At 37.9% G+C, this 14,918-nt stretch overlaps 1 protein-coding gene across 3 annotated transcripts in view; it reads left to right on the plus strand.

Moving 5' to 3' along the window:
* The window catches only part of LOC147380223 (multidrug resistance-associated protein 1-like), a 96,202-nt gene extending 85,865 nt beyond the window's left edge, over nucleotides 1-10,337 (plus strand). For all 3 annotated transcript variants that reach the window (XM_086411736.1, XM_086411703.1, XM_086411714.1), the window contains 6 exons: nucleotides 1,340-1,441; nucleotides 3,910-4,053; nucleotides 6,378-6,536; nucleotides 8,113-8,279; nucleotides 9,619-9,813; nucleotides 10,155-10,337. In XM_086411736.1, the coding sequence (XP_086267862.1) occupies nucleotides 1,340-1,441; nucleotides 3,910-4,053; nucleotides 6,378-6,536; nucleotides 8,113-8,279; nucleotides 9,619-9,813; nucleotides 10,155-10,287 (900 nt within the window). In that variant the 3' untranslated portion in view covers nucleotides 10,288-10,337. The remainder of the gene's footprint in view (nucleotides 1-1,339; nucleotides 1,442-3,909; nucleotides 4,054-6,377; nucleotides 6,537-8,112; nucleotides 8,280-9,618; nucleotides 9,814-10,154) is intronic.
* The last annotated feature ends 4,581 nt before the right edge of the window (nucleotides 10,338-14,918 follow it).

Consider the following 14,918-nt stretch of genomic DNA (forward strand, 5'->3'; position numbering starts at 1 on the left):
GCTACAGTTCATAGGGTCACAAAGAGTCGGACAAGACTGAAGCAGCTTAGCATGCATGCACACAACAAGAGTAGGGCCTTTCTCTACCATGTCCTGTCCATCTGTTATGTTGGGGCAAACGTAACTGTGGTCTCAGACCATGAATTTTAAATCTTTGTAACTAGGCTCTGACACATCTTTATTAATCAAAATAGGAACCTTTACAATCCATGCATTTTTGCCAATGGGAAATAAGTTTGTGTATTCCTGTTGGATAAAACTCCATGCTTCAGGACTGATGAACTCTTGGAGTGCATTTGCTGCCTCCCGCTGGTTGTGGAAGCATTTTCCCAGCAAAAAGTTTTGGAGATGCTTGAAGAAGTGGTAGTCGACAGGTGAGAGAGCAGGTGAATAAAGCAGATGAGGCATACATACATGCTTCCCAGGTGTGGCACTAGTAGCGAAGCACCTGCTGGCCAGTGCAGGAGACATGAGACATGGGTTCGATCCATGGATCGGGAAGATCCCCTGCTGAAGGCATGACAATCCACTCCAGTATTCTTGCCTGGAGAATCCCATGGATAAAGGAACCTGGCGGGCTACATTCCATACAGTTGCAAAGAGCTGGACATGACTGAAGAAACTTGGCATGCACACATGCATATATATAGTATATGGGGTGCCTGGGCAGAACTCTGTAATCAAACTATTTGTTCTGCAGTGAAACATGTGAATGTGTAGCATGAGTCAATTAAATCAACACTTTAAAGAGGCCCACTTTAGTTCAAGTCAGGTTGGCCATCAAATCTTTTAACAACAAACTCAAGAAAAATTTGAATTGTGAGGGCTTTTTGACTTTCAGAGCTACATTTGAGGTTATAACCATGGAGAACGTGTATTTTGAGGAAAGGTGAGTGTGAAGAACGTAAAATTTGGGGGAAAAAATGGAGACACTTGTAGTCAGAAAATTAGAAGAATCCTTCTTCTAGTGGAAAATGGTAAAGTGTGGCAAAGGTAATATGCACAAATTTTTCCCTACTTAGGATGTACATTTCTTAGGGCCTATCCCATCAGTCTTGGTTTTCATCTTTCCTTACACCAAGTATGGGCACCTTTAATATATAGTGAACAGTCTATCTTCTGCCAAATAACCATTATTTATGGCATTAATGAATTTAACAAACCTAAAACAGCACATATGTGTGTCTATAGATAAAAATGCTTACTTTGAATTAAGTTGTTAAATAATTCAAAGGGATAAAATATACTAAAACTCTGGGAAAAAAGCTTTGTAAAGTATTATTAACGTTGTGTAAAAGACTGATACTTATTCATTAAGCTCTTGGTTTTTCACTCCCAGATTACTCAAACCCTGAATTTTTGGGTAAGGAAAGCATGTGAAATTGAAGCCAATGCAGTTTCCATTGAAAGAGTTTGTGAATATGAAACTATGGATAAAGAGGTAAGTACTCATGAATAACCAATAAGCAGATACAGAATTTAAGATATTGCAGTACACCTTGAATGGACATTCTGAAAATCAATTCTGAACCAAACCTGTATTTGTTATAAAAATGAAACATGATCACCTGTTTTTAAGAGGCACAGTGATTTGTCCCCTACCAATGTAGAGTAAAATATGCAACCTCTGATTACAACTTTGTAAAGATTTTACATTGAGAAGTATCTTAATATAGTCAGCTCTTAATTATTTACAGTCTGATTGTATAATTTAAAAATTAAGTACGCCTTTATTGTTTATACCTTCTGTTCCATTTACTCATCATTAGCATCTCTGTGGATGGGAAGGAGGAGGAGAATAAATCAGTCTGCTTTTTTCCCTTTAATTAAGTATAATTTGAGGGACAGAAGAATTAGACTATTGACCGAGTATAATGGTTGCATTATCTGCATATTTTGTTAATTTCAGTTACTTCTGTCTCCCAGTTCCATGAATTAATAGGGCAGATGATAAAGGTTATATGTTGAATTTCTATATCTTCTTCAATCTGACTATAAAGATATCTAAATCTTCATGAAAAATTCCTCCTTTGCTTATAACTCAGGAAGGTGTATTCCTCCTCCAAATAAAAACCTACAGATTTCCAGTTGTATTTTTGGTAGCATCTCTTCATGTCTTTTCTCAGACCTTGTTCCATTAACCATCTTCTCTAAGTCCTAACTTCAGCACCCTAACCCCTTGGCTCCTTTCAGCCTACAAGTATGCTAAAATATTTTCTGCATACTCCAACTTCTACCTAAATGTTGATTCTTCCTCCAGATTCTTGCCTGAGTCTTACCTTCATTTTTCCCAAAACTTTCTTGAAAGATTAGTCTACCTTCACAAAAACAATCATAATTATCAGCATTTAGTTTGTTCAGCCTACTGCTATGTAAGGACTATATAAAAATTTTATCATTCTCAGGACTTCCCTAGTAGCCCAGTGGTTAAGATTCCACACTTCCAATTCAGGGAATGCGGTTTTGATCCTTGGTCTAGAAACCAAGATCCCACATGCCACGTGCCATGGACAAAATAAAGGAAAAATAAGTTGTTTTCTGTATTTTCTAAACCTTCTGCTATTAATATATATTTTTTTATTTTGCAAAAAAAAAGAATAAAATGTGTGTGTGCACACACATTTTTAAAAATTACCTTTATATAATTTGATGCCTTATAAGGTGAGAGATACCATTACAAAAACTCTTGATGTGGAAAAAAGTAAATACGTCCAAATAACCATGTTTACTCTAAAATAGCCCCATTTCTCTGCTCCTCTTTACAGCAAAATTCTTGGGAATAGTTCCTGTACTTGCTCTAACTCCTTTTCTCCTTCTTTTTTGGAACCTCCTCACACAGGCTCTAACTCCCCACTGCACCGTGCCTGCCCTGGTCAGCATCACCAGTGGCAGCCTCCCAGTCTTCACTCTACCTAGCCTATCATCTGGTGCTTGTGATCACTTCCCTTCATGAAAACACTTCCCCTCACTGGCCAGGCACCACACTCTTCTTTGTATTCCAGCTCCTGTTCTTCCTCCAGTGTCTCAGGTCCTCAGATTATGCACCTAGCTTCTTTTACCTGGAAAGCCCTTCCTCTGATATCCAAATGGCTTGTTTCCCAATCAGGTCCATCAAGACTTTCTTAACCACCCTACTTAAAATTACACCAACACTGCCTATTTCCTGACCTTCAAAACTTTATCATCAACTGACATTCTGCATGGGCCTCCCTGGCGGCCAGTGGTAAAGAATCCACCCGCCACTGCAGGAAACACGGGTTTGATCCCGGGGTCAGAAAGATCCCCTGAAGGAGGAAACAGCAACCCACTCCAGTATTCTTGCCGGGATAATCCCATGGACAGAGGAGCCTGGTGACCTACGGTCCATGAGGTCACAAAAGAGTCGAATACAACTTAGCAACTGAGCAACAACAGCAACGATATTCTGCATAGACTGTATGATTCTTTCTGTCTCTCCTCACCAGCAAGTACTCTCCCGAAGGGAGAGTTTATGTTTATTATTTATTATGTTTTTCTCACTGCTAAATCTCCAACAACTAAAGCATTGACTGGTGCGGTAAACACTCAGTATGTGGGAAATAAATGACAAACTGTCCCCTGTCAATTAAAATTCTAGGTTACTTTCATATCCTTTATAAAGTTATAGAAGACTTTTATTGATAACTTAATAGAAGATGGGAAGCCTTTTTATGAGTGAAAATTGATTTATAAAATCTTCTTATAACTAGATGAGAAGTTTTATGTTGGTATTATTTAAAACTATTTTCAGAAAAATCATAATATTTACAAATGTTGTCTTTCCTCATTTTTGTTTCATCACTTCTGTTTTTATGCCTGAGAATTATTTTCTTTTGGAGGGAAGGTATTTTTATTGTAATTGCAGTTTAAAAAGTATTTATTTGTTTTAAGGCACCCTGGATAACGTCTAAGAGGCCTCCATCACAATGGCCCAGTAAAGGGATAGTGGAGTTTGTTGATTATCGAGCTCGATACCGAGATGATCTTGGTTTAGCATTACAAGATATCACTTTCCAGACTCATGGGGAAGAGAAGGTACCATAAATATTTCATAAGTTTCACTTTACCTTTTATCTGAATATATTTATTCTCAAGGCCAAAATATACTGTGGTATGGAGTATAAAATGGTCATTTGTTCAAATTTCATTTAAAAATAGTAAAGACGTTGGTATGTAAAGAATAAATTTTTCCTCTACAAATAAAAATATATATTTTAAATTGTTCATAATCTATTATGAAACATGATTGTACTATTTTTACCTACATTGAGGTATAATTAACAAATGAAAATTGTATATATTTAGAGTGTACAGTATACATAGAGTATATAGCTTGATATGAATAAATTGTGAAATTATTATCATAATTTTAAGCACTTAAGATCTCTTAGCAAATTTCTGTGTTATTAACTATAGTCACCATGCTATGTCTTAGATATCTAGAATTTATGTGTCTTATAACTGAAAGTTTATATCCCATTTTCCCACTCAACCCCTGGTAAGCACTATCTACTTTCTGGTACTGTGAGTTTGACACTTTGCGATTACACATGTAAGTGAGATCATAAAATGTTTTCCTCTGTCTGGCTTCTTTTGCTCAGCATAATGTCCTACAGGTTCACCCATGTTACCACAAATGGTAGGATTTTCTACATTTTTTATGGCAGAATTATATATGTGTATGTATGTATATGTATATATATATACACTTTCTTTATCCATTCATCCATAGCACATATTTAGGTTGTTTTGATATTTTCTTGGCTACTGTAATATTGCAATGAACTTGGGAGTGAATATTTCTCATCATACAAATTTCATTTCCTTTGGCTACACATACAGTATTATTAGTATATTTTATTTTTACTTCCTCTAGTAAGTGAAGTGCAACAATAAGGCAGTAAGATAATAGTTACTGTCCAGTAATACACAGGTGAGAATATTTGTATAGTCAGTGACATTATGTTTTCCAAGACTATCAGTGAAATGGGAAAATGCTTGAGATGTAATTTAGTTAATAAGAACAATATACAAATCTTTTGACAGTGTATCATTTTTGTGTTTTAAAAAAGCAAACAGATAGGCATATTACTAATAGCAAAAAGAATGGTTACAAAATATAAACAGTGATTCTCTCCAGGTGTTGGGATTTTAGATGATTTTCACCTCTATATTTTTTCAAACTGTTTTATGAAAATATATTATTTCCCTGATCAGATTGATATTTTACAAATAAATAAAGATAAAAAAAATTTAATGAACAGCAGTATTCCACTTTCCCCTTTCCTGAGACTTGTTTCAGATAACCCCAAATTCTCCTTTTCTAACCCTCTAAACCAGGTCCACTGAGGTGGCCTCAAGGACAAATTAATTTTTGGAAATAATTGTGGAATTTTAATCATTCTATTTCATTCAGTGTATTCCTGGTTTTTCGGATGTAGTATGTCAGATTTAAGATTTAAGATCTTTAATTAGGGCAAACCAGGCACCAAATGTTCTCTCCATGCAGTGTTTCCATTAACACCAAGACACGAACCAACACCCAGAAGAGGTTGCTTCAGATCTCGTGGCCAAAGGAACACTGCAATCACTGGATGCTTATGACAAGCCGATTACTTTTGTCCAAAAGTCCAAAATCCCCAGACTTGATCTGTGACCACCCTTAGTAGTTTTGATGCAATAGTTGTTTTGCAGGCTTTCCTTTAGATTTTCTAGCCTATCTCAGCAAAGGGTTCCCATCTCCTTTGTTTGCTTGTTTGTTTTGGAGGAAGAATGGTAGAGAAGCCTCATTCAGAAAGTCTCATGGAATCAACCGCTTTATCAGTCTCTCTTTCAACCCCGCATTTAATGGCTGTTTCAGGGATGATTCAGGGATGATCTGCTCTGCCTGGGGCAGTTTTTGCTGGGTGATAACTAAACTATTCAAAAACCAGAGGAAACACACAAATTAGCCCAAGCCTTTCTAGTGAGTAAAGTGAAAGCGTTAGTTGCTCAGTTGGGTCCAACTCTTGGCAACTCAGGACCGTAGTCCACCAGGCTCCTCTGTCCATGGAATCCTCCAGCCAATAATACTGAAAAGAGTTGCCATTTCCTTCTTCAGGGATCTTCCCTATCCAGGGGTCAAACCCAGGTCTTCCGCACTGCAGGCAGGTTCTGTACCTCTGAGCCACCAGAGTAAGTGGTATCTAGATAAAGATGGATCCTTGAAAGTCACGTTAAGTCTTCCACGATAGTCAAGTTTACTCTAGTTGGCAGTTAGATCCCATTTACCAGACACATAATGTATTTTTTGTCAGTACAAAGGTCTCCTTCCCTTACACAAAGTACGGTGTAAATTGTTTATGATACATTCATTATAGATTGGAATTGTGGGACGAACTGGAGCAGGCAAATCAACACTATCAAACTGCCTCTTTCGAATTGTAGAAAGATCAGGAGGTAAAATTATAATTGATGGAATTGACATATCTACTATTGGGCTTCATGACCTTCGTGGCAAACTCAATATTATTCCACAGGTAAAGACTGTTTTACTGCTAGTCTTTCTTAACTCCCTCTGGTAAACTTCTTCTTTTTTGTTGTTTTTTTAAGAATATATTCCTTTCAAGCCTATACATTTGGATTTGAGAGCCAAATTATTTTAAATATATTGTGAAAAATAACTATGCAATTAAATCCTATTAAATACTCTACCCTGATGCATTCTTTCTAAGTGCATTTATCTGTTTGAAAAACTAGTATGTTGCTTTGCAAGTTTCCTTCATAATAGTAAATACAAATAAAATTAAAATGAAGAAATCATACTGAAACTACCCTGATGCATTCTTTCTAAGTGCATTTATCTGTTTGAAAAAGTCACGTTAAGTCTTCCACGATAGTCAAGTTTACTCTAGTTGGCAGTTAGATCCCACTTACCAGAAATTTTAGAAGAAAAAAGCAATTAGTGAGGCTTTTGCTTAGTTGGTACTTTGTTGAATTTTGATTTTTTTGACTTTTTGACTTGAGGTTTAGAAGTATTTTTTAAAAAATGAAAGGAACCATAATTCAGTTAGATCTTTTTTTCCAACTCCTTTGATTTTTCCATCTGTGGCATCAGAGGAACTTGATCATTAACAAGTATGCAAATCGGCTCAATAATATGCTTCTACAGCCAAATATGACTCATTCAGTTGTGTTTGAAAGATTTGAGCTGAGAATTTATGAAGTATGTTTATGTTTGCTTCTAAAAATGCTATCATCTCTTTGTCATATTGTTTAAACATATACTGGCATTCATGAATTTACTTTGGAACAAATTTAAGTAAATTTTGGAAGGGAAAAAAATTGGTGGAGAAAAAAACTGTCATTCCTTTCTTATAAATCAAAACAGGTGTAGTAAAATGCAGTTTCACTAGATGTGTAAATGTATTGGAAAAAGCATGGACTTGTCTTTGAATTCTGCTTAAGCACTTACTTTCTGTGTGTCCTTGGACAGGAGCTTTTGAAACATCTAGTTCGCTATCTAACAAGAGTGTTTGCTTCCTTATTTCTGGTTGGTGGACTAATTGATAATGTTATATACATACTATAGATACATTTATTCTATTCTTCTCTATATTATATATTACATTGTTGTTTAGTTGCTAGCTCATGTCTGACTCTTTTGCAACCCCTTGGGTTGTGGCTAACAAGGCTCCTCTGTCCCTGGGATTCTCCAGGTAAGAATACTGGAGTGGATTGCCATTTCCTTCTCCAGTGGATCTTCCCGACCCAGGGATCAAACCCCCATCTCTTGCATTGGCAGCTGGATTCTTTTACCACTGAGCCACCTGGGAAGCCCATATTATATTATATCTCTGACTAAATGGTGACTACTATCATCATTATTATTGTGGTTGGAAAGCTGTCGTCAACATTATGAACTAGAGAAAGAAGTAGTATCAGGAAGTTTATAATGATTTAATCAAACACAGCTTATTCTGACCTTCAGCTTTTGGTTTCAATATAAAATGAATTTGGTAACTATTTAGCTTTTCATCATTTTGCTTTTTCCTTATTTAAAGTATGCATGCCTCATGTGACAATAAGATTACCAGTGATTGTTCTATTCTCTAGGATCCTGTTCTATTTTCTGGAACCCTTCAAATGAACCTGGATCCCCTAGACAAGTATCCTGATCATGAGCTATGGGAGGTGCTGGAACTATGTCACTTAAAAGAGTTTGTGCAGTCCCTTCCCAAGAAGCTGCTGCATGAGATTTCAGAGGGTGGTGAAAACCTCAGGTAAGCTGCGAAGAACAGAGCTTGCCTGAGTTACTCGTTCCAGGCTTTTTAGAAACCAGTTGGCCCCAGAGGGAAATCACTCCTGAGCCACCATGGGTTTTGTTGTTCAAAGGACATCATTGGCTGATTCCTTCTAGAGAAGAGAGAGAAGGTAGCCACCAGCTGGAAAACTGCTGGTGAAGGAAAATGAAGGGGAAAGAAAGCAACAATGCAGTGTGGAAAGTCATTAGTTAACTGACTCCTCTTTAGTAAAGACTCCTACCCGAATAGCTTTCTTCCGGAAAGAAATGTTTGAGCAAACTCTGGGAGATAGGAAGGGAGGGAAGCTTGGCATGTTCCAGTCCGTTGGGTTGCAAAGAGTCAGACACGACTGAAAGACTGAACAACAACAAAGTGCTGCTTTATCTTCACCACTATTGTCTTAGGACAGTCCCTTTATGTGATCAGAAACCTGCTGCTGCTGCTAAGTCACTTCAGTCGTGTCCGACTCTGTGCGATCCCATAGACGGCAGCCCACCAGGCTCCTCTGTCCCTGGGATTCTCCAGGCAAGAATACTGGAGTGGGTTGCCATTTCCTTCTCCAGTGCATGAAAATGAAAAGTGAAAGTGAAGTTGCTCAGTCGTGTCCGACTCTTGGCGACCCCATGGACGTAGGTAGGCTCCTCAGTCCATAGCATTTTCCAGGCAAGCGTACTGGAGTGGGTTACCATTTCCTTCTCCGACCAGAAACCTAAGGAAAAGCAATTACACCCTCTCTGCACCTAAGAGACACAGCCTGCATGACTCAGCTTCTTCTTTGCTTACTCCCCGCTCTCCCTCTCTCTGTTTCTGCCACCTTGGCCTCCTTGGCTTCTTACAGTTCCTTGAATATGCCAGGCCACTTCCTGCCTGCCTCAGGAATTTTACATCTGCCCATCACCTTGCCAGGAGCAAGTTCCCATTGGAAATCTGCAGGATTCACTTTTCATTTTCCTCAGGTCTTGAATTTAAAGGCGTCGTCTCTGAGGATTTCTTTGGCATGCTCCTCAAAAATGTCCACCCCATGCCCACATTTTATATCCTGCCTTTCTGTATATTCGAATTCTTCTTATGCCTTTTGATCATTTATCTTGTTTATTTTTTGTCTCCCCATGAAAACCCACAGACTTTTGTCTGTTTAATTCATTGTTCTATTTGCAGAACTTGGACCAGAGTCTGGTATAATCACTCAGGGGATACTTCTTAAAGAATGAATGAATGTGGCTTAGGAAGAGAATAACAATGTCATCAGAATTTTAAAATAGGAAGTGTGTGACCATAAAATCCATTGTTGAGACCATTTTACTATTTTTTATAACAGTGTTGGACAACGACAGCTAGTCTGTCTTGCTCGTGCTTTGCTGAGAAAAACAAAAATTCTCATCTTGGATGAGGCAACAGCCTCTATCGATTTTGAGACTGATAACTTGGTGCAGACCACAGTCAGGAAGGAGTTTTCTGATTGCACCATCCTGACAATTGCTCACAGACTGCATTCTATCATTGATTCAGACAGGTATGCTTTATTTGTTTTCAGAAATAAAACAATTTCTATAGAGATAGCGATTGCATGTCTGAAACACAGTAATTACTTGCCACTAATAATGGATTTTATCTGTGCTGAGAGATACAAAGTGTCCCCTAATAGTATGGAAGATACTTTACAAAATAATTAGAGGAAAGCGTTAATGCTAAGAGAATATTAGAAAACTTGATATATTTCCTGAGTCAAATTGTACTTTTATTTCGTACTGGCAGAACTTACCTAGTAATTTAAACTTTACAGTTGCAAGAACAAGAAAGATGAACTGAAATACTGATTATAGTTTACCTGACTGGATTCTTTTCACATTGCAGGGTACTTGTTCTAGACTCTGGAAGAATTACAGAATTTGAAACACCACAGAATTTGATACACAAGAGAGGACTTTTCTTTGACATGCTAACAGAAGCTGGAATAACACAAGACTTGGGGGCGAAAAATAAATAGTTATATATGGATTATACCAAATAAAAAAAATAGTATTTGAAAAAAATAAAGACTGGAGAGAAATGTCGAAAAGTAGGCCTATGTTGGCACAAATAGAGATAAGCACCATAGTTCTAACCATCCTGAGCTGTGCCCAACCTTCTTTCTTCCAGTCATGCCCTCCTGAATATCTGCCTTTTATTGATTCCCCAAAGTGCAAAATGCCACTTATCCTTTAAGTCTCAGACTTTGTTCAGGAGTTATCTTCTGCACAAAGTATCTCTTGGTTTCTCTCCTTGGTCCCCTGTCTTATCTATATGCCCTTTTGATATGCTCTGACTGGCCTTATTTGCATACCTTTATCATGGCAGGGACCAAAATCTGTTTAAATTATTTTTAGTGTGCCTCCCCTTAAAGCTACTTGAAGGCAAGTGCCTAGTTTTATCATCTTTGTATGTTAGGTTGCTAGCATAGTGCTTTCAGATTGTTGATACTCAACAAACATTTGTAGAATAAATCATTAGGCGTTTTAGAGTAATACTGTATAGGCACCTATATACATATGAACAAAGTTTTGAGTTACTGTACAGTATATAAATTTTTGGAGGAATCACAGAAAAAACTTTGAGTTATTCAGCTGCTTTTTTGAAAGAGAAAGTATATGTTAACTGAATTTTATAATGTGCTTTATTTAAAAATAATATTTTATAATATTTTTACTATTTGAGTAAAAAGCCAGTATTTTCTATGGAATGTCATTTTTGACTTGAAAAGCTCAGTGAGTTATGTATCAGATGGTATACATTCACAAGTAATTATTAATTTGTGGTACTAATTATATTTTGAATGGCTTTTTCATTTGGTAGTTTTAAGCAACATTATTTCTCTGAATTGCCCTTCAAATTTGAAGTTTCCAAACTTCAATTATATTTTCCTTTCAAGATTATTTTAATAAAATGCTTTAACCTGTTCAGACTCATCAGTCATTTCTTTTATCCTCTTTTTCTCCTTAACAACTTTGCATAACCTTGCTTCATCCCCTAAAGGTATTTATGAAAAGTTAACTTACATTTTAAGACCCTACATTATCTATAAAGTTTCCTTGCTTAAAACATTAGCTACTGAAAGTGTTGTCTTGTCTTTATAATTCCTGTAGTACTTACCACTATGCTTTGTGTTCAGTAGGCATTGAATAAATATTTGTTGAAATCTCTTAAGAAAGGAGTTGTATATTTCATTAACATCAGTTAAAGTTTGTGTCTTAGCTTCTTTACATCTGTAATAAGTCAGTCAGAGACACTGCATAATTTAACAGTCTAATGGTATGTCAACAGTCACCTGGATATATTGTGGTATCTTCACACCATGGAATTCTACACAGCTGTGAGAATGAATGGACAACCACTACGGACAATAACACCAGTGAATCTCACATGCATAAGGTGGAGTGACAGAAGTAAAGCACAAAGAATACTCTTATATGATCCACGATTCCATTGATATGAAAGTTTGTTTTTTAAAAAAGGAAAAGCCAATTATACTCCTAGAAGTTGGGATACTGGTTACTCTTGGTTGCCAGTGTTGTAACGTCACTCAGTCGTGTCTGTTCTTTGCGACCCCATGAACTGCAGCACACGAGGCTTCCCTGTCCTTCACTGTCTCCCAGAGTTTGCTCAAATTCATGTCCTTTGAGTCAAGGATGCCATCCAACCATCTCATCTTCTGTTGCCCCCTTCTCCTCCAGCCCTCAATCGTTCCCAGCATCAGAGTCTTTTCCAATGATGGGTAATGATTGAAAGGGTAAATAAGGTGGGCTTCTAGAAAATGGTTATGTACTGTTTCTTGATCTGTGTCTGAGTATTGGTTCAGGTTGTGAAAATCATCAGGCCATATACTTGGGGTTTGTACAATGTAGATAGATAGATTTATATATTTATCTCATGTATGGGCTTTCCAGGTGGTGCTAGTGGTAAAGAACCTACCTGCCAATCCAGGAGACATCAGAGATGCAGCTTCAATCCCTGTATTGAGAAGATCCTCTGGAAAGCATGGCAACTCACTCCAGTATTCTTGCCTGGAGAATCTCATGGACAGAAGAGCCTTTTGGGCTGCAGTCTATAGGATCGCAGAGTTGGAGGTGACTGACGTGACATTAGTATGTATACATGCATATGGCACCCCACTCTAGTACTCTGGCCTGGAAAATCCCATGGATGGAGGAGCCTGGTAGGCTGCAGTCCACGGGGTTGCTTAGAGTCAGACACGACTGAGCAACTTCACTTTCATGTATTAGAGAAGGAAATGGCAACCAACTCCAGTGTTCTTGCCTGGATAATCCCAGGGACAGGGAGCCTGGTGGTCTGCTGTCTATGGGGTTGCACAGAGTCGGACACAACTGAGGTGACGTAGCAGCATGCATGTATAATATAGTTTATAACTATATTACAAACTATATTATAAATATAAACTATATATTTATATAATACATATATTATTATATATTGATGTCATATATATTTATATTTATATAAAACAGTTAAAGAATAAAAAAGTAAAATTTTAAATGACTAAGCCATTCAGTTCAGTTCAGTTCAGTCACTCAGTCGTGTCCGACTCTTTGCGACCCCATGAATCGCAGCACGCCAGGCCTCCCTGTCCATCACCAACTCTGGAGTTCACTCAGACTCACGTCCAGTGAGTCAATGATGCCATCCAACCATCTCATCCTCTGTCGTCCCCTTCTCCTCCTGCCCCCAATCCCTCCCAGCATCAGAGTCTTTTCCAATGAGTCAACTCTTCGCATGAGGTGGCCAAAGTACTGGAGTTTCAGCTTTAGCATCATTCCTTCCAAAGAAATCCCAAGGCTGATCTCCTTCAGAATGGACTGGTTGGATCTCCTTGCAGTCCAAGGGACTCTCAGGAGTCTTCTCCAACACCACAGTTCAAAAGCATCAGTTCTTCGGCGCTCAGCCTTCTTCACAGTCCAACTCTCACATCCATACATGACCACAGGAAAAACCATAGACTTGACTAGACGGACCTTTGTTGGCAAAGTAATGTCTCTGCTTTGAATATGCTATCTAGGTTGGTCATAACTTTCCTTCCAAGGAGTAAGCGTCTTTTAATTTCATGGCTGCAGTCACCATCTGCAGTGATTTGGGAGCCCCAAAATACAAAGTCTGACACTGTTTCCACTGTTTCCCCATCTATTTCCCATGAAGTGATGGGACCGGATGCCATGATCTTCATTTTCTGAATGTTGAGCTTTAAGCCAACTTTTTCACTGTCCACTTTCACTTTCATCAAGAGGCTTTTTAGTTCCTCTTCACTTTCTGCCATAAAGGTGGTGTCATCTGCATATCTGAGGTTATTGATATTTCTCCTGGCAATCTTGATTCCAGCTTGTGTTTCTTCCAGTCCAACGTTTCTCATGATGTACTCTGCATAGAACTTAAATAAGCAGGGTGACAATATACAGCCTTGACGTACTCCTTTTCCTATTTGGAACCAGTCTGTTGTTCCATGTCCAGTTCTAACTGTTGCTTCCTGACCTGCATACAGATTTCTCAAGAGGCAAGTCAGGTGGTCTGGTATTCCCATCTCTTTCAGAATTTTCCACAGTTTGTTGTGATCCACAAAGTCAAAGGCTTTGGAATAGTCAATAAAGCAGAAATAGATGTTTTTCTGGAACTCTCTTGCTTTTTGCATGATCCAGCGGATGTTGGCAATTTGATCTCTGGTTCCTCTGCCTTTTCTAAAACCAGCTTGAACATCAGGAAGTTCACGGTTCACATATTGCTGACGTCTGGCTTGGAGAATGTTGAGCATTACTTTACTAGCATGTAAGATGAGTGCAATTGTGTGGTAGTATGAGCATTCTTTGGCATTGCCTTTCTTTGGGATTGGAATGAAAACTGACCTATTTCAGTCCTGTGGCCACTGCTGAGTTTTCCAAATGTGCTGGCATACTGAGTGCAGCACTTTCACAGCATCATCTTTCAGGATTTGAAATAGCTCAACTTGAATTCCATCACCTCCACTAGCTTTGTTCATAGTGATGCTTTCTAAGGCCCACTTGACTTCACATTCCAGGATATCTGGCTATAGGTGAGTGATCACACTATTGTGATTATCTTGGTCATGAAGATCTTTTTTGTACAGTTCTTCTGTGTATTCTTGCCACCTCTTCTTAATATCTTCTGCTTCTGTTAGGTCCATACCATTTCTGTCCTTTATCGAGCCCATCTTTGCATGAAATATTCCCTTGGTATCTCTAATTTTCTTGAAGAGATCTCTAGTCTTTCCCATTCTGTTGTTTTCCTCTATTTCTTTGCATTGATCACTGAGGAATGCTTATCCCTTCTTGCTATTATTACTCAATATATTGTGTTTTTTAAAAAATTAATATTTCATTCTAATTTCTGCGATGTCCATCAAGTTTGTTCAATTACTTAAGTGGTCTTTGAAGCAAAATGAGAGAAATTTAAAAGACTGGATTATAGAGAAGTAGTAAATTTAAATTTTGCTCAGTCCTGTCTCAATCTATGTGATCCCATGGACTGTAGTGCACCAGGTTCCTCTGTCCACAGAATTCTCCAGGCATGAATCCTGATGTGGGTAGCTACTGCCTATTCCAGGGGATCTTCTTGATC

This window comes from Bos grunniens, chromosome 1 (assembly GCF_055505025.1).
Source record: "Bos grunniens cultivar Pamir isolate PY7600 chromosome 1, Bosgru_T2T1.0, whole genome shotgun sequence".
NCBI lineage: Eukaryota > Metazoa > Chordata > Mammalia > Artiodactyla > Bovidae > Bos > Bos grunniens.